Source organism: Bufo bufo, chromosome 2 (genome assembly GCF_905171765.1).
Source record: "Bufo bufo chromosome 2, aBufBuf1.1, whole genome shotgun sequence".
NCBI classification, from domain to species: domain Eukaryota; kingdom Metazoa; phylum Chordata; class Amphibia; order Anura; family Bufonidae; genus Bufo; species Bufo bufo.
This window is the reverse complement of record NC_053390.1, coordinates 252,869,088-252,893,135: the sequence shown is the minus strand read 5'-3', so window position 1 is coordinate 252,893,135 and position 24,048 is coordinate 252,869,088. Positions and strand designations below refer to the sequence as shown.

The 24,048-nt window shown below is 45.9% G+C and overlaps 1 protein-coding gene across 1 annotated transcript in view; it reads left to right on the top strand.

Annotated features, from left to right (window-relative positions):
• Positions 1–4,222: 4,222 nt before the first annotated feature.
• Positions 4,223–24,048, top strand: part of DERL3 (derlin 3) — a 40,026-nt gene continuing 20,200 nt past the window's right edge. Inside the window, exons 1-2 of the mRNA XM_040416377.1 lie at positions 4,223–4,387; positions 4,467–4,532. Of these exons, the coding sequence (XP_040272311.1) occupies positions 4,223–4,387; positions 4,467–4,532 (231 nt within the window). The remainder of the gene's footprint in view (positions 4,388–4,466; positions 4,533–24,048) is intronic.

Here is a 24,048-nt window from a genome sequence, read left to right as displayed (position 1 = left end):
TGTTTCATAACCCTCAGGATCATTTAAGAATGTAAGAAATCCCAAATGACTGTCTTACTGCGTCCCACCTCAGCAGCGATGGCGCGCTGTGAGAGACCCTGCTTATGCAGTTCAACAACCCGACCACGTTCAAAAAGGGAGAGTTTTTTTGCCTTTGCCATCACAATGTGTGACTACCTGACAGAAAATGACAATGAATCCACATCTTTGCACAGATTTGGCCTTTTAAAGGCATGTGGTCCTAAACTTTTGATCAGCTGAAAAACAGCCTGTTTCAGTTTATTCGTTGTTTTCATTAAATTGAATGCTCAAAAAATGTTTTGTCTCACTCCCATTTCTTCTTGTTGCATGTTGAAGCTCTACTTGGAACCTTGTTAAGATCCAGCCATGCTAAATATGATTTTTTGCCATTTTTCAAGTGGTCTTAAACTTTTGATCAGGACTGTACAAGGGTAGCCTCCACTGTGACCCCTTGGTCTATGACATGTCACGACCATTGGTCATGTGGCCTAGGTGCAGCCCACATATATACTACTGTATTAATTCACAAGTGTATGTGAGAAGCAATCTAATCATTGCACCCTCATGTCCCTTAGAAAAGAAAAAGAGTTTTTAAAAATATTAGGTTTTAGAGTAGGAAAATAAGAAAAAAATATTTTTCATCAGACCTCAGCTCAGAGTTCCATTCAGACCCCCAATGTCAATCACACCTCAGCTCAGACCCCCAATGTTCATAAGACCTCCAATCAGACCTCAGATCACAGCCCCAATGTGAATAAGAACCCCCCATTCAGACCCCCAATGTAAATGACCCCCAAGCAGACCTCAGATCAGACCCATAATGTGAATATGACCCCCAAGCAGACCTCAGATAAGACCCCCAATGTGAATGACCCTCCCCAGCAGACCTCAGATCAGAGCCCAATGTGAATGACCCCCCCAAGCAGACCTCAGATCAGAGCCGGATGTGAATGACCCCCAAGAAGTCCTCAGATCAGACCCCCAGGCTCAGAGCAAACATTAATAAACAATTAACTTACCTCTCCTGCTCTGGACACCTCTGCCGCTCCTCACATCCACACTCTTCTAGTTCAGCCTGCTGAGCACTGTGCTGTGACCCAACATGCACAGCGTGAGGTCACAGCAGCCAACATCCTCACGCTCTTCACAGTCACAGCACAGTGAGCAACCTAGGACCAGGAAGCAGTGAGTACAGAGCCCGGGGAGCGCTGCATTCACCGTTTCCCGATCCTCCTGTACTAATGAGTGCTTCCATAAAGGAAGTGCTCCTTAGTATTTTTCCCATAAGATACACTGACATTTCTCCCCCCCCCCCCCCACTTTTGGGAGAAAAAAGGGCGTCTTATAGGGCAAAAAATATGGCATGTGCATAGCAATTCAGTGCATAGATCTGGCATCTATAATCTGATAGCGCCGGACATGAAAACACTGCATGTAGCGTTTTTCTGTCCAGCACATTTGACTGTTTATCAGTAATGCATCGGATAAATATGAATGATCCTGTAGAAAACTATGGGATCAGTTCTGGCTTCAGTTCCCCTCTGGAATTTTCTACCTCACACCAGAGCGGAATTGAATTGGATCGCCGGAGATATGTGGAGCTGGCCTAATAGGTCAGTTTTAGCGCATAGTGAACGCAGTAAAAATGAAACCCATAAATCTGTAGCGCAATTGCAATTTTTTTTTCAGCTTCCCACTACATCATATGCAATATTAAATGATGACATCAGAAAGTGCAGCTTGTCCTGCAACAAAGAAGCCCTCATAGGCCTATATTAACGGAAAAATAAAAAAGTTATGACTCCGGGAATGTAAGGAGTAAATAACTATCCCCCCAGTCTATTCCTGTGGATTGAAGCTGTCAATGGAGAAATTGCCATTTACAGTAGGTTACGAAGATCTTTCTCCAATGAGGGCTCTGATTGAGCACAGTGGCTCAGTGATTAGCACTGGTGCCTTGCAGCCTGACTCATCTCAGGGACAGGACTCATCTCAGGTTAATTTGCATATGTATCAAATCGATTTTTTGACACAATAAAAGCACACAGAGCTATGGGGACTGGGTATTGCGGATATGCTAGCGGCCATCTAGCAACCCATGTCCTCAGCTCTATACACAAAATCCTGGTGACAGATTCCCTTTAATAACTGGTAGACCGTTTAGGGGGCTAGAAACTGGGATTTTTTTTGATCCCTTGTCCCAATGGTATTTTGATGCGCTCCCAACTGAACTGTGCCTCATGCACAGCTGAGCAGGAAGTTTACTATGACCGCCCTAGGAAGCCTCAGCAGGCCCCAGGGCTGTCATGGTAACCAATCAGAGCACCACGATTTCACTGTGGGGGCTCTGATCGGACGGCAGAGGGAGCCGCCTACCTCTGCCTTACCTCACAGATGCAGCAATCACTGTTGAACACGGCATCTGAGGGGTTAAATTACGGGTTTCAGCGTTATGGCCATTCCCTGTCACTGCAGTCGGATGCCTGCCGCTAACTGTAGCAGCCTGTTCCATAAAATTGCTGTACATGTATGGCATTATGCGTTAAGGGGTTAAAGTATAAGTGCCATGGCTCCTTCATTGCAGTACCCTGAACTGTGAGGTCCAGACATAAGTTGTTAACCCCTTCCCGACCGCCATACGGCTATATACATCGACGGTCAGGACTTTAAGTATGATGCCTGCTCTGCTCTGTTTCATATAGCAGGCATCCGCGGCTAATGTCTGAGACTGGCGGTAATGACGATCGCGGACATTTGATCTCTCAGATGCCATGGTCAATCCTGACCACGACATCTGAATGTTGAAAACCCAGAAGCGGGCACTTCCGGGTGTGCTCGGGCTTCCCCCGGGGAGTGTTAGCAGCAACCCCTGGCCTCCTGCTTAGTCATTTCTATGGAGCCCCTGCCTGTAGCAGCGCTCCATAGAAATATAGTAAAACCCTCATAGACTCCAATGCTAATGCATTGGAGTCTATAAGAATAGCAATCCAATGATTGCTTGTTATAGTTCCCTATGGAAACTATGAAAAGAAGTGTAAAAAAAAAAAGTATTTATAAAATAAAAAAAGGAACCCGGACAATATCCCCTTTTTCACCCAGGCAGCCCCTCTGACATGAGCATTTCATGCCCCGATGCCCTCCCTGTCCCTGTGCTGAATCGTGCAGGGCAAGTGCTTGCTTGTTTAGATTTTCACACTGCTAGGCGAAGGCTTTCACCTACCGGTGTTGGCAGTGATGTCACCGGCACTGATGGGCAGGCTTTAGTACTGCCCTAGCCGTTTTACAGGCTAGGGCAGCGCTAAAGCCCACCCATCAGTGCTGCTGACGTCACCGGGCTCACAGCTGGGCGAAAGCCTCCGCCTAGCTTACCCTATGGAGAGCCCGGTACGTCACCGGATCTCCAGAAAATTCCCTTGACCTGCCTGGGTGAAAATTGGGACGTGTCCGGGTTCAGCAGAGCTGAATCCAGAGTAACTACAGGTGCCTCCGTAAGACACCATATTCTTCCTTGGAAATCTACCTCAGGAAGGTTATATGCACACAGCAGTGCAGTTTATGCAGATTTTCTGTGCAGATTTTCATGTGGTTTTTGCTGCGTTTCTGCTCTGAATCCATATCAAAATCTACATGTGTTACTTGCAGATTTTGTCACGGATTTTAATGTGGATTAGCCACAGATCTCACCCTTTTCATTGCACTGAAAAATCCACACAAACGATTGGCATTCTGTGAATTATAAAATTCATACCGCAGGTCAATTTCCACGTAAAAAATGTCTGCACCATGTACAAAAATCTTATCTATTTAGATGTGCATTTTCCACACAAAAATTCAGGTGGAAAATCCACACAGAATAATTGTAATATGAGCCTCATAAAATATAATTATAATATTAGTGCATTGTAATATAAAATATAATTGTAATATTAGTGCATTCTAATATAAAATAGAATTGTAATATTCGGCCCATGGTCTATAATGCCCCTTTCTTGCACTGGATACCGGATGATCACCGATTTGATTTCAGCCTGAAATCCGCTACAAAAATCCTCCTCAAACGATTACAATGATTTTCCTCTGAAATGAAGGGGATTATATTCCCCTAATACAAGGAGAGGTATACAGCAGGGCAGACTGGTAATGCAGGAAGTGCTGGCACAGGGCCAGCGCCTCCAGGGTTCACCTCACCGATGAGGATGCCATGGGAGCCACCTGCTCTGACAGGCACCGGGAAGAACACGACTGTCCCGGACCGCAGCAGCTGCTCCAGAACCGCGGGCACCGGGCGAGAGCGATGGCTCAGCAGCACGTTCCGAGCGTCACCCGGGCGTACACCACAGCCTGCTTCCTCACCACAGCCGCTGTGGTAAGTGCCCGCTGCCACCTGTCATCCAGTGCCAGATGTGATCCCCTGTGACTGACCTCGGTCCTTGTCTCCTCTGCAGCAGATGCAACTGGTCAGCCCATTCCAGATTTATTTCAACCCAGATCTGATCTTCAAAAGGCTACAGGTGCGTGTCTGTAAAGCAGCTGGAAGTGCCACATGAGGTGCCCACTGGTGTGTAACCACTGGTCAGTGACCAAGACCATGACCCCGAGAACACTGCCCATACACTGGTATTCCCCATAAACACAGAGCAGGGGGTATCATATATGGCAGGGATGCTGAACCTGTAGCCATCCAGCTGTTGTAAAACTACAACTCCCACAATGCCCTGCTGTAGGCTTTAAGGGCATGCTGGGAGTTGTAGTTTTGCAACAGCTGGAGGGCCGCAGGTTGGGCATCCCTGATATATGGTATAGGCAAGTCTACGATGCCCAGTTTTCATGGACCCATGGTGTTTGGTCAGCAGAGGCTCACTTACAGGAAGGTATTTTGTTTCCGTGTCTGTTCCGTTTTTTGGGGGACCCATATGCGGAACTATTCACTTCAATGGGGCCGCAAAAAAATGGAAATGACTCTGTGTGCATTCAATTTCCATGTGTCTGTTCCATGTCCTAATATTGTCCGCATTACGGACAAGGATAGGAGTGTTCTATTAGGGGCCAGCTGTTCCGTTCCGCAAAATACGGAATGCGCACTGACATCATCCGTATTTTTTTGCGGATCTATGTTTTGCGGACAGCAAAATACATACAGTCGTGTGCATGAGCCCTTAGGCCTCATGCACACAGTCGTCTGCGTCACGTGCAGCAAGCCGCAAATAGCGCTACACAATGCACTGGCACCAGCCGCGTGCCCGCCATTTGCGTACTCTTTCACTTGAATGGGTCCACGATGTGCAAGATTCAGTCCATACCACAAAATAATAGAACATGTTCTATTTTTTTGCAGTGCGGAGATACGGACAAAAATCCCACTGAAGCTATCCGTAGTGCTTCTGCTCCATACCTCCGATCCGCACCGCTCCATATCTTGCGGATTGCAGACCCATTCAAGTGAATCCATGATACGGAGCGCACACAGCTGGTGCCCGCATATTGTGGACCCGCTGTTTGCGGGCTGCACACGTTCGTGTTCATGAGTCCTAAGGCGTCGCTCACATTTCCGTGTCTGTTTCAAGCCCGTGAAAAAAGCCATTCCATGTTTCATTGGTGAAGATGTTCGTGTTTGGTCCGTGTGTCCGTTTTTTTGCCCTCTTTGTGCCATTCGTATTCCACGGACATTGCTCAGCTGAAATTATTATTTTTAAAAACATCTCCAATTGGTGGTCAGTGAAAAATGGACCAAACACGAACCTAACACAGACGTTGTGTTGTGTCTGTGTTTTTTCACGGACCTATAGACTATAATGGACGTGTTTGGGCCACATCAGAGACCAAAGTAGTGCTTGTCTCCGGGATTTTTCATTGAACCACAGTCAGTCAAAAAATACTGATATGTGAACAAACACATTAAAATCAATTGGTACATGTGCTGTCCACAGAAAATGCGGACAGCACGCGTCGGTGAAAAACGGAAATGTGAATGAGGCCTTAGGCTAGGTTAACAAGTGACTGAAAATCCAGCGGACATCATCCGCGGTGTAAATTGACGCACTCCAGATTTAAATTCCAAACCACAAGTCAGTTTATGCTGCGCTTTTTGTACGCAGCGTGTGGATGAGAGTTGAAAAATTCTCATCCGCTTTCCTAGTACAGTACAACTCAGTGGATTTGCCGCTTGAGAATCCATGACAGCAAATCCATAGCTAATCAGTCACGTGTGGACCCGACCTATGAATACATCTGCACAGTGTAAGGGCTCATGCATGCGGCCGTGTGCCGGTCAGGGCACGGGCACCGGCCTATTAGCTTAAATGGGGTCTGCGATCCGCATCCGACAGTCTGCACTGCAAAAAAGGAGTGCATGGACTACTTTTTTGAAGTGCGGAGGTACGGACAGAAACCCCACAGAAGCACTCCATGGTGTTTCCGTGGGGTTCCGTGCCTCCGTTCCACACCGACCTTCCGGATTGCAGACCCATTTAAGTGAATGGGTCCGCATCAGTGATGCGGTGCCAGAATGGACAGGCCCGTATTTTGCTGACCCGCTGTTTGCCGGCCGTAATACAGGCCCGGCCGACACACGGTTAGGTGCATGAGCCCTAACTGCTAAGATATTCTTAGTGGAATTGTCTGCACCGTTTAGGGTGGGTTCACACTAGCGTTAGGGATTCCATTATGGCTTTCCGTTATAACATGGTTATAACGGAATCCATAAGAAGGAAGGACGGATCCGTTCTTCTGCCCATAGACTTGTATTATGACGGAATGCAAAACGGAAGCCTTTAAAAAGGCATTCTGTTTGCTTTCTGTCCTAATAGAAGTCTATGGGAATCAAAACGTCGACAGGACTTTGTTTTCCGTCTTGCATAACGGGACCCAGACGGATCCGTTATGCTCTCCCATAGACTTCTATTAGGACGGAAAGCAAATGGAATGCCTTTTAAAGGCTTCCGTTTTGCATTCTGTCTGGGTATTCTGTTATTTTCCGTTATATCCATGTTATAACGGAAAGCCATAACGGAATCCCTAATGCTAGCGTGAACCCACCCTTATAGTAGCAGCGAAACAGATGAGATTTTACCGTAAGTAGTCATCCACGCCCTGCGGAGGGTTCGCCCATAACTTCATCTGTGGTGTGGATTTTAAATTGGCAGCATGTCATTATATATCGCAGGTCCTCAGAGTTGCTGCATCGAAATCTGCACAATGTGTTATGGATTTTGGCTAGATACACCGCAGATTTTCCACTGCAGATTTGGATGTCATCTTCTGCATCGCAGGTCAGTTTTTTTTACAGTGTGTGGATGAGATTTCTTAAATCTATCACTGTGAAATTCACTTTTAAACCAGGCACAAAGCCTTGTAGGGCTAGTTCAACTGAATGTAATGATACCTTTCACTCACTGGCTTTGTTCTAGAGAGAAAGTAGTTTTATTTCATATGAAAATAAGCAGTTAAATGGGTTGTCTACTTTTTTTCTATTGATGGCACAGGCCGCACAGTCAAGGTGGAAGGAAGACATCCTGCTCACACGGAATACAGTATTTACATGCCTGCGCGGGCGCAACCCCTTCCCCTTCTGAACTTCAGAACAACTGATCACAGTTTGTTAGCTTGGTTGCTAAAGGCTGCTGCTGACAGCCTCTACTAGGCATGATCCATCAGGCAGCCAGGGCTGCGCTCAGTGCGTGGTAACGCCAGTGACTGAGACGCAGCCCTGGCAGGCCGGGCATAAAACAGGCGGGAGAGAGGAGGGCGGAAATAGTGATGGAATAACATCGGCCGGGATGATTCGTGAACGCGATCAAATGTTCGCGAACCAAAAGTTAGCGGTGGGCCCCATTCACTTTAATGGCAGACGAACCAAAAAAACCTTCAGGTCATATTTGCAGCCACAAAATACTTACTAGAAGTGCACAAATCGTCCCACAACATGGACAGTGACATACTAGAGGGGGACCAATGACAAAAAATCCCACAAAAAATATGTATTTTAATCAGGGGCCATTTTTAGGCTACTTTCACACTAGCGTTCGGGGCTCCGCTTGTGAGCTCCGTTTAAAGGCTCTCACAAGCGGCCCCGAACGGATCCGTCCAGCCCTAATGCATTCTGAGTGGATGCGGATCCGCTCAGAATGCATCAGTCTGGCACCGTTTGTCCTCCGCTCCGCTCAGCAGGCGGACCCCTGAACGCAGCTTGCAGCGTTCGGGTGTCCGCCTGGCCGTGCGGAGGCAAACGGATCCGTCCAGACTTACAATGTAAGTCAATGGGGACGGATCCGTTTGAAGTTGACACAATATGGCTCAATTTTCAAACGGATCCGTCCCCCATTGACTTTCAATGTAAAGTCAAAACGGATCCGTTTGCATTATCATGAACAAAAAATATATATTTATTTATTTTTTTGTTCATGGTAATGCAAACGGATCCGTTCTGAACGGATCTAAGCGTTTGCATTATAGGTGCGGATCCGTCTGTGCAGATACCAGACGGATCCGCACCTAACGCAGGTGTGAAAGTAGCCTTATGCGTCTTAAAGGGAAACTCTAAAAAATGTGCCCTGCTGGAGCCTAGACAATTTTTATTTTAGGCCACGGGAGTACAGGCCCCAAACATTAGGCATTCACCGTACAGAAAAGATCAAGTGATTATGTGGCTGGAGGTATATTAGACGGTCATTGGATAACAATTTTACTGCAGGCCAGAGGACTACAGGCCTCAAAAATTATTCATTCACTGTACAGAAAAGAACAAGTGTATCCAAGCCCTATATAAAGACCCATCTGCCAGAGTCTGGGTAAATGGATCTCTGTCCAAACCATTTTCCATCTCCAACGGAACCAGACAGGGTTGCCCCTTGTCCCCCCTAATGTTTATATTATCCATCGAACCCCTTGCCCAAGCCCTAAGAATGGAGGAGAAAGTACTAGGCGTACAGATAGCAGACCGCGTTCATAAATTGAGTTTGTACGCTGATGATATAATACTCACGCTTACAGACCCTACATCCTCCCTATCCTCAGCCCTAGACATTATTACTCACTTCGGCCAACTATCTTACTACAAACTAAACTCCTCCAAATCCCAAGCATTACCCATTAACTTGTCCCCCCAAACAATCCAGCCTCTCCAAGGAAAATTCATTTTAGATTGGCAACCTAACCAAATTCAATATCTAGGTATTAACCTTACCTCCTCAACCCATGGTCTTTTTCTAGCTAATTACCCCTCCTTGCTATCTAACATCAAAAAAGACCTTGACCAATATGATAAATTTGAGGTGTCTTGGATTGGCAGACTGGCCACCTTTCAAATGTTCGCATTACCAAAATTCCTTTATTTATTCAGGGTCCTACCCATCAAAATCCCTATAGCATACTTCTCGCAATGTAATAAGGTACTGAACGCCTTCCTATGGCATGGGAAAAAGGCTAGAATTGCATCCAAAATCCTACACATCAGGAAACAAGTAGGAGGCATTAGCCTACCTAATATCTATGACTATTACTTAGCGTCACAAATAAGCCCCCTGGAGAGCTGGTGGAAATTAGACTTTTCTAAACAATGGACTCACATTGACTCCACAGAAGTGATAGGAGGAAACCTCAAAGATATACTCATAGCCTCATTATCCGAAAAGTTTATCAATCCTAAACTGTCTTTCCTTGCCTCTAATGCCCTAAAATGCTGGATAAAATATCATTCCCTCACTAGCAAAGAGGCTCCTTCCAATATGAATCCAACCCCTTTAGCGGTCCTTGACCATCTTATCCCCGACTTGGGTGTAGGTACATGGAGAAGATATGGTCTGACAGAAATCCCCCAACTTTATCAGAATGAAAACCTAAAGTCCTTCGAATGCCTACATAGCATATATAAGGTTCCCAACACTGAATTTTACAAATACCTTAGAATCAGGCACTTCCTAACTGAAAACCCCACTTTACCATCCATCAATAGACAACTAATTGAGATCTGGTCAATTCCTACTCAAATCTCAAAAACCCTTCGCCCTATTTATTCCCAACTCAGTAACAAAGATAACTTCAATAAATCCACACCGTTGATATCGTGGGAAAAAGACTTAAAATCCGAATTCTCTTCTCTGCCTAGCTCACTTAGAGGTATAGTTTGTCATATCCTCCTCTCAGCCAAATTGGCGATCACCTCCAAATGGAAATCTCCATACCCGCCCACTATACTTGAGGTCACACAAAGGGTTAACAAAACTTGTCTATATGAACAAATCATGGCCTCTGCATCCAGCAACACAACCTGTAACACAAAAAAATATGAAAAAACATGGGGTATTTGGAAGTCTTCTAGATATATGCTCCCCCCCTGATCTCCTGCTCTCCTTAGGAAAATTGGCAGAAGACTATTCTGCATCCATGTATGTCCTCATTCCCCCCTCTCTGGTGCACTCTGAGGAATTGTAGAGCCTATGTTTTATTATTATTGTTTGATTTTTTCTTTGTATATTATTTCTGTACAACTTGTAAACTCATATTTACCATCTATGCAGACCTGTGATTCCGCTCCCTCGAAAAGGGATTTGTTGCTCATCTATAACTGCGCTCACCTGCGTGTGTTGAACAGTTCTAGCTGTACTATATATTCATTTACACGTATGTACTTTGTACTTCTGTTCTTTTATGAATATACTTCAATAAAAATATTTTGACTTTAGAAAAGAACAAGTGATTATGTGGCTGGAGGTACATTAGCCGGTCACCGTATAACAATTTTACTGTTGGCCAGATAGATTACAGGCCCCAAAAATTATGCATTCACCGTACAGAAAAGATCAAGTGATTATGTGCCTGGAGGTACATTAGGTGTTCACCGTATAACAATTTTACTGTTGGCCAGTTACATTACAGGCCCCAAAAATTATGCATTCACCGTGCAGAAAAGATCAAGTGATTATGTGGCTGGAGGTACATTAGGTGGTCACCGTATAACAATTTTACTGTTGGCCAGTTACATTACAGGCCCCAAAAATTATGCATTCACCGTACAGAAAAGAACAAGTGATTATGTGGCTGGAGGTACATTAGGCGGTCACTGTATAACAATTTTACTGTTGGGCAGTTAGATTACAGGCCCCAAAAATTATGCATTCACCGTACAGAAAAGATCAAGTGATTATGTACCTGGAGGTACATTAGGTGGTCACCGTATAACAATTTTACTGTTGGCCAGTTACATTACAGGCCGCAAAAATTATGCATTCACCGTACAGAAAAGATCAAGTGATTATGTGGCTGGAGGTACATTAGGTGGTCACCGTATAACAATTTTACTGTTGGCCAGTTACATTACAGGCCCCAAAAATTATGCATTCACCGTACAGAAAAGAACAAGTGATTATGTGGCCGGAGGTACATTAGGCGGTCACCGTAAAGCAATTTTACTGTTGGCCAGTTAGTTTACAGGCCACAAAAATTATGCATTCACCGTACAGAAAAGATCAAGTCATTATGTGGCTGGAGGTATATTAGACAGTCATTGTATATCAATTTTACTGCAGACCAGTGGAGTACAGGCGCCAAACATTAGGCATTCACCGGACATAAAACATCAAGTGATTATGTGGCTGGAGGTATATGAGACGGTCATTGGATATCAATTTTACTGCAGGCCAGTACAAATACATGTCAAATACATTTGTTTAAAAGAACTTAAAATATAAAATTGGATTAAAAACATGGCTAACGAAATCCCCCCTCTTGAAACCCCCCAATGGTAATCGGTGAAATTCATTTAAACATGGTCGTCACAGGTGTTGAATTCCTTTGAGATCCATGTCTCAATCATTTTTAGAAATGTGAGGTAGTCCACACTGTTGTGAGCTAGGAGAGTGCGCTTATTGGTCACGAATTCCCCTGCTGCGCTGAACGTCCTTTCGGACCGGACACTGGGCGAGGGGCAAGCAAAGAGTTCCATGGCAAATTGGGCCAGGTCTGGCCACAGGTCAAGCCTGCACACCCAGTAGTCAAGGGGTTCCTCGCTTCTCAGAGCGTCCACATTGGCCGTTAACCCGATGTAGTCGGACACCTGTCGGTCTAGGCGTTCTCTGAGGCTGGATCCGGAGGGCGGCTGTCGATGGGTTGCTTGCAAGAATGATCTCATATTCGAAGTGACCAACACATCTTCAAACCGCTCTCTTCTTGCATGCGCGGTAGGATTGGTACCCGCAACTGTTTCTTTGTGGGTGGAAATTCCACTGCCAGAGCCCGAAACAGCAGAATGCAGCATCTCTCAAAGCAAGGCCTGGAAATGCTGCATTCTGACAGCTGTCTGTGATGCTGGTAACATGTCCGCCATTTTGTGTTTGTACTGGGGGTGTAAGTATGTTGCCACCCAGTATTGGCCTTCATGCTTTTATACGGGGGTCCCTCTTCAAACACTGGAGCATAAAAGTCCCCATTTGCACTAAATTGAAAGTGGCGGAGCGGCCTGGCTCCTGTTCATAGCCCAGGAGAATGTCGTCTCCTCCCCCTATCCACGGACAAAACCAGGCATCCCAGAAAGGTTTAAAGCCTGCTCTTCTTGCTCCTCCTCCCTCCAGGCACCATCCTCCTCTGACTCCTCTTCAGACTCCTGCTGACTTGTCTCAGATGTAGTAGCCCCCCCCCTGGGAATTCATTCAGCATTGCGACTTCCTCATCTTCCTGCTCCTGCTCTTCGATAGCTTGATCAATGACACGATGCAATGCATGCTCCAGAAAGAAGGCCTAAGGTACGATGTCACTGATGGCGCCCTGGCTGCGACTGACCAGTTTGGTGATCTCATCAAATTGCCGCAGAAGTCTGCATGCTTCGTGCATGAGCAGCCACTGGCACGGTGAAAGAAAAAAAAAAGCTTCCCAGAACCTGTCCTGCCGCAGAGTTCGTACAGGTAGTCATTAACGGCACATTTCTGCTGGAGCAGCCTATCAAACAGGTGGACTTCCAGCGCGTTGGACAGTCACAAATCAGACGTCTGACGGGCAAGTGGTGTCACCGCATGGCCGTGTAAGATCTTCTAAAATGGCCAGAGATTTTCCTGGGCTGCCGCAAGACGTCCTGGACCCCGGGGTATTTGGCAACGAATCGCTGCACGACTAAGTTCAGGACGTGTGCCATGCATTTTGCCCTGTTTCAGTGTGCTCAGCAGATTGGCACCGTTGTCGCACACCACTTTTCCAACTGTCAAATTGAGTGGGTTAGCAACTGATCGGCCTGTGACCACAGAGCTGAAAGGAGTGCAGGACCGGTGTGGCCCTTCGCTTCCAGGCACAACAGCCACAGCACAGCATGGCAACGTCTCACCTGGCACGTCGAATAGGTTCTGGGGAGCTGAGGGGGTGCAGCGGAAGACGCGGTAGCAGTGGAAAAGGAGGAGTCAGCCGAGGAGGATACGGAGGATGGAGTAGGAGGAAGAGAAGAAGAGGCAGGCCTGCATGCAATCCGTGGCTGTAACACCAAATCCACACGGGTGCCATGGGTTGCATGCTTGACAGCCATCAGAAGGTTTACCCAGTGGGCAATAAAAGTTATGCACCTTCCCTGCCCGTGTTTGCTAGACCACATGTCTGTGGTAAGATGTATCTTGGCACCGACACTGTGTGCCAGAGATACATTCACTTGCTGCTGAACATGGCCATATAGTTCTGGGATGCCCTTCTGGGAGAAATATTTCCTTCCGTGGACCTTCCATTGCGGTGTGCCAATGGCCACAAATTTTCTAAAGGCCTCCGAGTCCACCAGTTTATATGGCAGTAGTTGGCAGGCTAGCAGTTCTGACAAGCCGGCGGTCAGCCATTGGGCAAGAGGGTTATCCGGCGTCATCAACTTTTTACGTTCGAACATTTTGGCCACGGAAGCCTGCCTTTTGCCAGATGAATGCGACTATGGCACGGTGGAAGGTGGAGTGGAGGACAAATGGTAGGAGAGAGGAGAAGAGGCAGGACATGGAGCACCGGGAGTGTGGCTTTGTGGGTTCTGACGGTGTTGCTCCCACTGGGCTCGGTAATGGGAGGCCAGGTGCCTTCTTAAGATGGTTGTCCCAAGGTGAGTGTTGGGCTTACCACGACTTATGCGTTAGCAGCACAGGCTGCAGATTGCAACACTATTGTCAGCAGCTGACACGTTATAAAAAGCCCACACTGCTGAGCCATGTGCCGGAGTCCTGGGAGCAGCATAGGTGACCGTGCATGGTGGATAGCTCGCTCCAGATACATTTGCAGTCTGCTTTTTGCCTCCTGTGCACTGCCTGGTCTCCTCCTTCTCCTCCCTATCTGCTGCTCCGTCTCTACCTCTGAACTCCCCTCCTCCTCCTCTCTTGTGGACACCCACGTGACCTCCATCGACACGTCATCATCGTGACCTTCACCACCACTGACATTAGAGATCTCGGAGTAGGCAGCAACAGCGGGGACCACCCTCCTTGGGCTGATCTGGGTACTATCGTCAGACCGCTGGGTGGCGGCCGTTGCTACCTCCTCTTCCTCATCCGATGCCAAGAATGGCTGCGCATCGGTAAGGTCTGGTAATGGATGGGAAAATAATTCCTCTGACTCGAGTGGAGGGGCTATCGTGGTGGTGGTGTCTTTGGGGGTGCACACAGCAGAGAGTAAGGAGGGTGCTGATACAGAGGATGAGGAGGGTGGAAGACTGACGTAATCGCACGCACCTTCTACAACTTCCCTATTAGGCTACGGCCTGGTGCACCTGCCCGACCCCTACCACCCCTGCAGAATGTCCTGCCTCTTCCTCTGCCTGTCATTTTTAAAATGACCCTGTGACAAAATCCCTATAGAAGAGCAGTATTTTCTGAAGCAGGTATATAGAACCCCTTAATGATTATTTGCTGGAATTAGGTATATCAAACCCCTTAATCAGTTTTTTGGGGGGCAACAACAGGTATATCACACCAGTTATAATTAGTTGTTCCAATACCGTTTGTCCCTCTGTATAGCTGCGGTATCGCAGCAGAACCGCACACAACTGCTGCACAATACAAATGCACTATATAGAAAGTATATTATAGGTATATCACACCCCTGCCTCAGTTTTTTTGGGGGGCAACTGGTATATCACACCAGTTGCAATTAGTTGTTCCAATAGTGTTTGTCCCTCTGTATAGCTGCGGTATCGATGCAGAACCGCATACAACTGCTGCACAATACAAATGCACTATATAGAAATTATATTATAGGTATATCACACCCCTGCCTAAATCAGTTTTTTTGGGGGGGCAACTGGTATATCACACCAGTTGCAATTAGTTGTTCCAATAGTGGTTTTCTCTCAGTATCGCTGCAGAACCGCACATAACTGCTGCACAATACAAATGCACTATATAGAAAGTATATTATAGGTATATCACACCCCTGCCTCAATCAGTTTTTTTGGGGGGCAACTGGTATATCACACCAGTTGCAATTAGTTGTTCCAATAGCGTTTGTCTCTCTGTATATGTGCGGTATCGCCGCAGAACCTCACATAACTGCTGCACAATACAAATGCACTATATAGAAATTATTTTATAGGTATATCACACCCCTGCCTCAATCAGTTTTTTTGGTGGGCAACTGGTATATCACACCAGTGGCAATTAGTTGTTCCAATAGCGTTTGTCCCTTTGTATAGCTGCGGTATTGCTGCAGAACCACACACAACTGCTGTACAATACAAATGCACTATATACAGTTGCAAGAAAAAGTATGTGAACCCTTTGGAATGATATGGATTTTTGCACAAATTGGTCATAAAATATGATCTGATCTTCATCTAAGTCACAACAATAGACAATCACAATCTGCTTAAACTAATAACACACAAAGAATTAAATGTTACCATGTTTTTATTGAACACATCATGTAAACATTCACAGTGCAGGTGGAAAAATTATGTGAACCCTTGGATTTAATAACTGGTTGAACCTCCTTTGGCAGCAATAACTTCAACGAAACGTTTCCTGTAGTTTCAGATCAGACGTGCACAACGGTCAGGAGTAATTCTTGACCATTTCTCTTTAAAGAACTGTTTCAGTTCAGCAATATTCTTGGGATGTCTGGTGTGAATCGCTTTCTTTATGTCATGCTACAGCATCTCAATCGGGTTGAGGTCAGGACTCTGACTGGGCCACTTCAGAAGGCGTATTTTTGTCACGGAACCATGAACCAGACGTACAACAAGGGATAAGTGAAAATAAGAAGGCTTTATTGAAAATAAAGCTGTAAAGCAAAAGTCCAAACGGATGGCGAAACCGAAGCAGAGTCTTTGCGAAGCCAGAGGTCAGGAACCAGAAGGGTAGTCAGACGAAGCCAGGATCAGGAACCAGCAGGGTAGTCAGACGAAGCCAGGATCAGGAACCAGCAGGGTAGTCGGACGAAACCAGGATCAGGAACCAGCAGGGTAGTCGGACGAAACCAGGATCAGGAACCAGAAGCAGCAGCAGTCTAGAAGCATGTGAACACAGGAGGACCAAGCAAGGAACTGAAGCCACAGACCTCCTATATATATGAGCTAGGCATCCAGCTCCTCCCAGTGGGAAGGAGGAGCCGCAGGGTGGAGGCTACAAGAAACTCAGAAACCAAGATGGCCGCCAGCACATGTCAAACGAAGGAGAACAGCAAGAAGGTAAGACCATGACAATTTTCTTCTGTTTAAGCCATTCTGTTGTTGATTTACTTCTATGCTTTGGGTCATTGTACTGTTGCAACACCCATCTTCTGTTGAGCTTCAGCTGGTGGACAGATGGCCATAAGTTCTCCTGCAAAATGTCTTGATAAACTTGGGAATTCATTTTTCCTTCGATGATAGCAATCCGTCCAGGCCCTGATGCAGCAAAGCAGCCCCAACAGTACTTTACAGTTGGGATGAGGTTTTGATGTTGGTGTGCTGGGCCTCTTTTTCTCCACACATAGTGTTGTGTGTTTATTCCAAACAACTCAACTTTGGTTTCATCTGTCCACAGAATATTTTGCCAGTACTGCTGTGGAACATCCAGGTGCTCTTGTGCAAACTGTAAACGTGCAGCAATGTTTTTTTTGGACAGCAGTGGCTTCCTCTGTGGTATCCTTCCATGAAATCCATTCTAGTTTAGTGTTTTACATATTGTAGATTCGCTAACAGGGATGTTAGCATATGCCAGAGACTTTTGTAAGTCTTTAGCTGAAACTCTAGGATTCCTCTTCACCTCATTGAGCAGTCTGCGCCGTGCTCTTGCAGTCATCTTTACAGGACGGCCACTCCTTGGGAGAGTAGCAGCAGTGCTTAACTTTCTTCATTTATAGACAATTTGTCTTACCGTGGACTGATGAACAGCAAGGCTTTTGGAGATACTTTTATAACCCTTTCCAGCTTTATGCAAGTCAACAATTCTTAATCGCAGGTCTTCTGAGAGCTCTTTTGTGTGAGGCATCATTCACATCAAGCAAAGCTTCTTGTATAAAGCAAACCCAGAACTGGTGTGTGTTTTTTATAAGGCAGGGCAGCTGTAACCAACACCTCCAATCTCATCTTATTGATTGGACTCCAGTTGGCTGACACCTCACTCCAAATAGCTCTTGGAGATGTAATTAGTCTAGGGGTTCACATACTTTTTCCACCTGCACTGTGAATGTTTACATGGTGTGTTCAATAAAAACATGGTAACATTTAATTCTTTGTGTGTTATTAGTTTAAGCAGACTGTGATTGTCTATTGTTGTGACTTAGATGAAGATCAGATCACATTTTATGACCAATAAGTGCAGAAATCCATATCATTCGAAGGGGTTCACATACTTTTTCTTGCAACTGTAGAAAGTATATTATAGGTATATCACACCCCTGCCTCAATCAGTTTTTTTGGGGGTAACTGGTATATCACACCAGTTGCAATTAGTTGTTCCAATAGCCTTTGTCCCTTTGTATAGCTGCGGTATCGCTGCAGAACCGCACACAACTGCTGCACAATACAAATCCACTATATCGAAATTATATTATAGGTATCTCACACTCCTGCCTCAATCAGTTTTTTTTGGGGCCAACTGGTATATCACACCAGTTGCAATTAGTTATTCCAATAGCGTTTGTCCCTCTGTATAACTGCAGTATCGCAGCAGAACCGCACACAACTGCTGCACAATACAAATGCACTATATTATAGTTTCTATGTTAGAAAGTATATTATAAGTATATCACACCCATCAGTATGTCACACCTATCGATAGCACACCTATACCAGTCCTTAAAAATACTTTTGTGAACCTATTAGCTAGCATTTGGTGTCCCTAACAGTCTGCCCCTGCTTCACACAGCAACCTCTCCATACACTGGCAAAAGACAGAATGTAAAATGGCGACCAGATCGGGTTTATTTATAGGGTAGGGGGTGTGTACATGTGCTGAAACGTCTCAATTGGCTATCCTGTCCTACCTGATGGATGTGTCATGAGTCAAAGTTCGGCGCAATGCAAAAGAATATGGCGCTGGCGGACATCGCCATATGTTCGCATGTTTGGCGAAAATTGAACAAGCAAAGTTTGCCGCGAAACGACCGCCGGGCGAACCGCAAGGCCATCTCTATGTGGGAACAGTGGTCCCGCCCTGCTGTGTTTCCCAAGAGGAGCCTGGAGAAGCTCTGCCCTGGTGTTGCCAACTTGACTGGCCTGGCCAGTGGCCTGTAGGCTGTAGTCAAGTGACCCCACTGTCTCCCCTCCATCTTCAGCCAGCCCAGGGGCAGGCACGGGGCACAGACAGTCATTATAGACTCAACTGTAGCAAGAGCAAGCAATGTACAATTATATAGTACAGAGCCAGTGTCTTGTATGTACCAGTATTGCCACCATGTTTTTACCCTATATTGGTGTGGTTACTCAGACTCTAGGGATAGAAACACTCCCCCCTCCATGAACATTAACCCCTTCCTGGCTCATGCTATGCACAGTACACACTGATCAAGCGGTTGCAGAAACTGCATTTTCTTGATCAGAGGTTGGTGTCTCCCCCGGCAGTCAGTTGCTGACAGCCATGCCCAGGGGCCCCTGCTGTACCCACCGGCATCAAGCAATGTCGGTGGGTACTGTCACGATACTTTCTGTGACAGAGGTTTGAAGATCGGAGAGACTGACTGCACATGAGGTTAACTGACAGTCTCTTGATTCTCAGTGTTGTTGTTTGCTAATGACCACACCTCTTGTCAGATGCAGCCCATGGTCATTACTGCATTCCCTACTTAGTTTGGTCTCACACTTTATACCATGAGGTTGATATTTTGCAAGGGGTCTGAAATTCACATTGGAGGTGAATTCCCACTCTGAGAGACAAAAAAAATAAAAAATCAGGAAATCACATTGTATGATTTTTAATGAATGGATTTGTCTTGCACTGCTGAACATAAGTATTTGAACACATGAGAAACAGCAAGAATTCTGGCTCTCAAAGACCTGTTACTGTGCCTTTAAAAAGTTCACCTCTACTCCACTGATTAATCTAACTTAGTAGCACCTGTCTGAGCTCTTTAAAGACAACTGTCCACCCCACAGTCAGTCAGATGCCAACTACTACCAGGAGCACTACCAAAGAGCTGTCAAAAGACACCAGAGACAAAATTGTGGGCCTCAACAAGGTTGGAAAAGGCTACGGGGCAATTGCCAAGCAGCAAAATAGATCAACTGTTGGAGCAATTGTTAGAAAATGTAAGAGGCTAAAGACGACTGTCAGTCTCCCTCGGACTGAGGCTCCATGCAAGATCTCACCTCATGGGGTATCACTGATGATAAGAAAGGTGAGGAATGAGCCCAGAACTACAAGGGAGGAGCTGGTCAATGACATGAAGAGAGATGGGACCAAAGTTTTAAAGGTCACTATCGGTAGAACACTACGCTGTCATGGTTTTAAATCATGCATTGCACGGAAGGTTACCCTGCTCAAGTCATCACATGTCCAGGCCCGTCTGAAGTTTGCCAATGACCATCTAGATGATCCAAAGGAGGCATGGGAGAAAGTCATGTGGTCAGATGAGACCAAGGTAGAACTTTTTGGTCTAAACTTCACTCGTCGTGTTTGGAGGAAAAAGAAGGATGAGTTGCATCCTAAGAACACCATCCCTACTGTGAAGCATGGGGGTAGTAACATCATGCTTTGGGGGTGCTTTTCTGCGAAGGCGACAGGACGACTGCACTGCATTAAGGAGAGGATGAATGGGGGCATTTATTGTGAGATTTTGAGCAACAACCTCCTTCCCTCAGTCAGAGGCATTGAAGATGGGTCGTGGCTGGGTCTTCCAACATGACAATGACCCGAAGCACACAGACAGGATAACCAAGGAGTGGCTCCGTAAGAAGCATATCTAGGTTCTGGAGTGGCCTAGTCAATCCCCATTTTCTATCAGACAGTAGACACACAAGTGTGTGTCTGATAGAAAAGGGGATTGGCTTTGTAGTTATGAGTTTGGCGGAGTTATAGGAGTAAAGGGTAAAAATAATTGCGCGCCGCACTACGCCTGGATACACCTCTGGGATAGGTGATCAATATAAAAAAGCGGACAACCCCTTCAAGCGCCCAGATATTCCTTCATGAAGATCCCAGGCATGCCATTACTTACGTTTCCAGTGCCGCCACTTGCGCCTTCATGTCTGCCCCTCCTCTGCTATGTCACAATCTGCACAAAACTCTACCCACCTGGTTATTGTGTGTCTCGCTGAAATATTGCACATGTGCAGAGCAGTTGAGTTTTGTGTAGATCGTGACGTTGCAGGGAAGGGGGCGAACATGAAGGCGCAAAGGGCAGCAATGCGAAGTTGAGTAGAGATGGGCTTGGGCACTTACAACCATTAATCACGCCCTGTCGTTGAAGGCTAATTAGCATATCAAACAAACTTGATTTTCTGCAGAAAGGAAACAGCGATATTCCTAACAGAGGTATAATTGCCATGATGGTAAAGTGAACTAGAAGGTATGGCCATTTGTTATACACTGGGAAGTGGGGAGAGATTTCCTTTAAAGCTTCTCATTGTCCTTCACCTACAACATGTAGGGCACGTTCAGTAGCATTACCTTTTCTTTATGGTCAGATAATGTGACATTCATTCTTCCAGTGAAACAGAACGGCACATATTTGTCCTGAGACAATGCAAGAGAAAACAGGATAAACGTTGTCTCGGTGCCATCTTCAGCTGAAGGCTCTCTGCGGGTTGGACTTTGAGCTGTTCCTCTTCTTTGCATAGTGTTCATACTATGGAGGGAAGTTTGTCCTGTAGCAGCCAGTGACCTGTCTGATCTGACGCCTGGGAACGAAATACCTCTGCTTGGATGATAACAGTGTAAGACGTGGTGTGCCAAATGCCTCCATAGCAGGAAGCTATCTATTCATGTGTTCTTCACTCTATATACCATAACAGTGGTGTGCAATAGAAAAAGAGAGGAACTCATCACAGACAAGATTGTAGCAAACATGTCAGTTTGTAGGTAGATATGGTAACACACTCACCTAGAGTTGTTGTGCAGGAAGACACAACTATCAGGGTATGTAATGTATATCCTTTGGACTGTGGCAAAAGATCCTAGACCTGTGATGGCTAACCTCTGGCACTCCAGCTGTGGTAAAACTACGACCATGAAGATGCACACTTGCTTCGCTGTTCTAACAACTGCATCGAAATGAACGGAGCATGCTGGGAGTCGTAGTTTCACCACAGCTGGAGTGCTGGAGGTTAGCCATCACCCTAGACAATCCACTTCTATTGGGACCGGAGTCCAGTTAAAAAAATGTCCTTAAGAAAAGAAGCAGACCTTTTTATTGACTCTTTCCTCACGGATCGGTCTATGGATGTTTCTTTTTTTAATAATACTTCAAAAGATAAACCACTGTGTTTTTTAAGATTGAACTGATCTCTCTCTTCAGATATTTTTTTTTAAACAAAATCTGAGATGGTTAACCCCTTAGTGACCAGCCTGTTTTGAGCCTTACTGACCAAGCGTTTTTCTTCCTTTTTTCATCGTCGTGTTCCAAGAACTATAACTTTTTTATTTTTCCGTCTATATAGCTTTATTAGGGCTTGTTTTTTGCGGGACAAGTTGTAGTTTTTAATGGTGCCATTTTGTTATACACATAACTTTATGATTAACTTTTATTAACTCTTTCTCGGAGGGAGATGGGAAAAACAACAATACTGCCACTGCGTTTTTACGTTATAAATTTTACGATGTTTATTTTTCGGTATAAATAACATAATATCTTTATTCTCTGGGTCAGTACGATTACAGTGATCCTAAATACATATAGTCTTTTTTACATTTTACTACTTTCCAGTTCATCCCTCATGACAGCATAACAGGAGGATGCTCCCCTTTGACCTTCTTGGGACAGGAAACAGAGAGGTTAAAAAGGTCCCTCCCACCTCCACTCACCAGTGTTCTTCCTGTCCTGTTCCTGGAAGGACTCAGAGAGGTTCTCTGCTCTAGAGTTGAAGAGATTCTACAAGAACTTTTAGGGCCTAAGGCTGGCACTAGGATTGGGAGGTGTCGGGCCTCTCCTTCCAGGTCTCGAATAGCCTTGCTAAAACCTCTCGGGGTAGAGGTCTCTTAGCAGCCCGAAACCCACCTGGCGGTGCATGGCTTACTGCCTGACTCTGTGGAGTCCGAATCTTTAGGTGGGTTCTCTGATGGCCCTCTTATGCGGAGGTCCCCTGGCTTGCTCCTAACCCTGATGAAGTGAGTAATGCAGCTGGTGGTTAGATCCGCTGTTCCTTAACCCTGCCTCTGTGCATGTGGAGTTCAGTAGGATCTCGCCTCAGTGCGCCTGAAAAAGTCAGCAGCTGGAATGGGGCCTTTTCTCCTCTCCTTACCAACGCTCTGTATGCAGCCCAGCGTGCCGCCTCACGGCTTCTGTGCTCAGCGTGCCGCTTCATGGCTTCTGTGCCCGGTGTGTCGCCTCAGGGCTTCTGTGCCCGGCTTGTTGCTTCCGTGTCTGTGGCCTGCTGCCTCTGTGCTGGGCCTGCTGCCATCTGCTTCCGTACATGGCTGCCACTTGCCTCTGTGCATGACCTGCTGCCACTTGCCTCTGTGCATGGCCTGCTGTCACTTGCCTCTGTGCATGGCCTGCTGCCACTTGCCTCTGTGCATGGCCTGCTGCCACTTGCCTCTGTGCATGGCCTGCTGCCACTTGCCTCTGTGCATGGCCTGCTTTCACTTGCCTCTGTGAATGGCCTGCTGCCACTTACCTCTGTGCGTGGCCTGCTGCCACTTGCCTCTGTGCGTGGCCTGCTGCCACCTGCCTCTGTTATTACGTTTTTTTTCGATGGCAACTAAGAATAAATTAGAAATTCTGTCTTTTTTTATGGGGATAATTTACATGATACTTATGTAGTCCGGGTCGTTACGGATGCGGCAATATCAAACATATGGGGAAGATTTTTTTTTTTGCCATTTTTTTCATTGAAAAGTGTCTTTCCAATGGAAAAAAAGCGTACTTTTTTTTTAATAGGATTTTTTTTATTGAATAGTGCACACATACTGCTCCACCATGTCGCACGTTCCCGTGATGTCCACGATCCAATTGGATATCTGCTCTATCAACTTTCGATGTTCTTTTCTGCGCCAACGATGTTGATCACGGTTAGCAGCGAATCAGGGTTCCACGCCGGAGAGGGAGCGTGAGAAAGGGATACCACATCCAAGGGAGGTTAATTGTTTGAAATTAAATATGATCGAGCGGAAAAGTGTAACAAATTATGGAAGCGCAAATGTGGGACAAGTTGTTAAAGGATAACTGTCATATTTATTTATTTTTGCTAAAGTGTAGGGCAAGTGATAGGTAACAATTTTGCAATAGACTTTATTTAGCCAAAACGTTTATTTTTGGTAGAAAACTGGGGCTGAAATGGCCCTTAGCAGCACTCTTCAAATGTGCGTTGCTAAGGGCCATCCGTCTCCTATTAGCAAAGGGGAGACAGGCTGTGCAGACGCTATGCTTCAGCCTCCCGTGCTTCCCTGGGAGACAGAAGGCTGGGCACAGGAGTCTTAGGAGTTAAAATTACATTTATATTCCCCGTTTCTATGC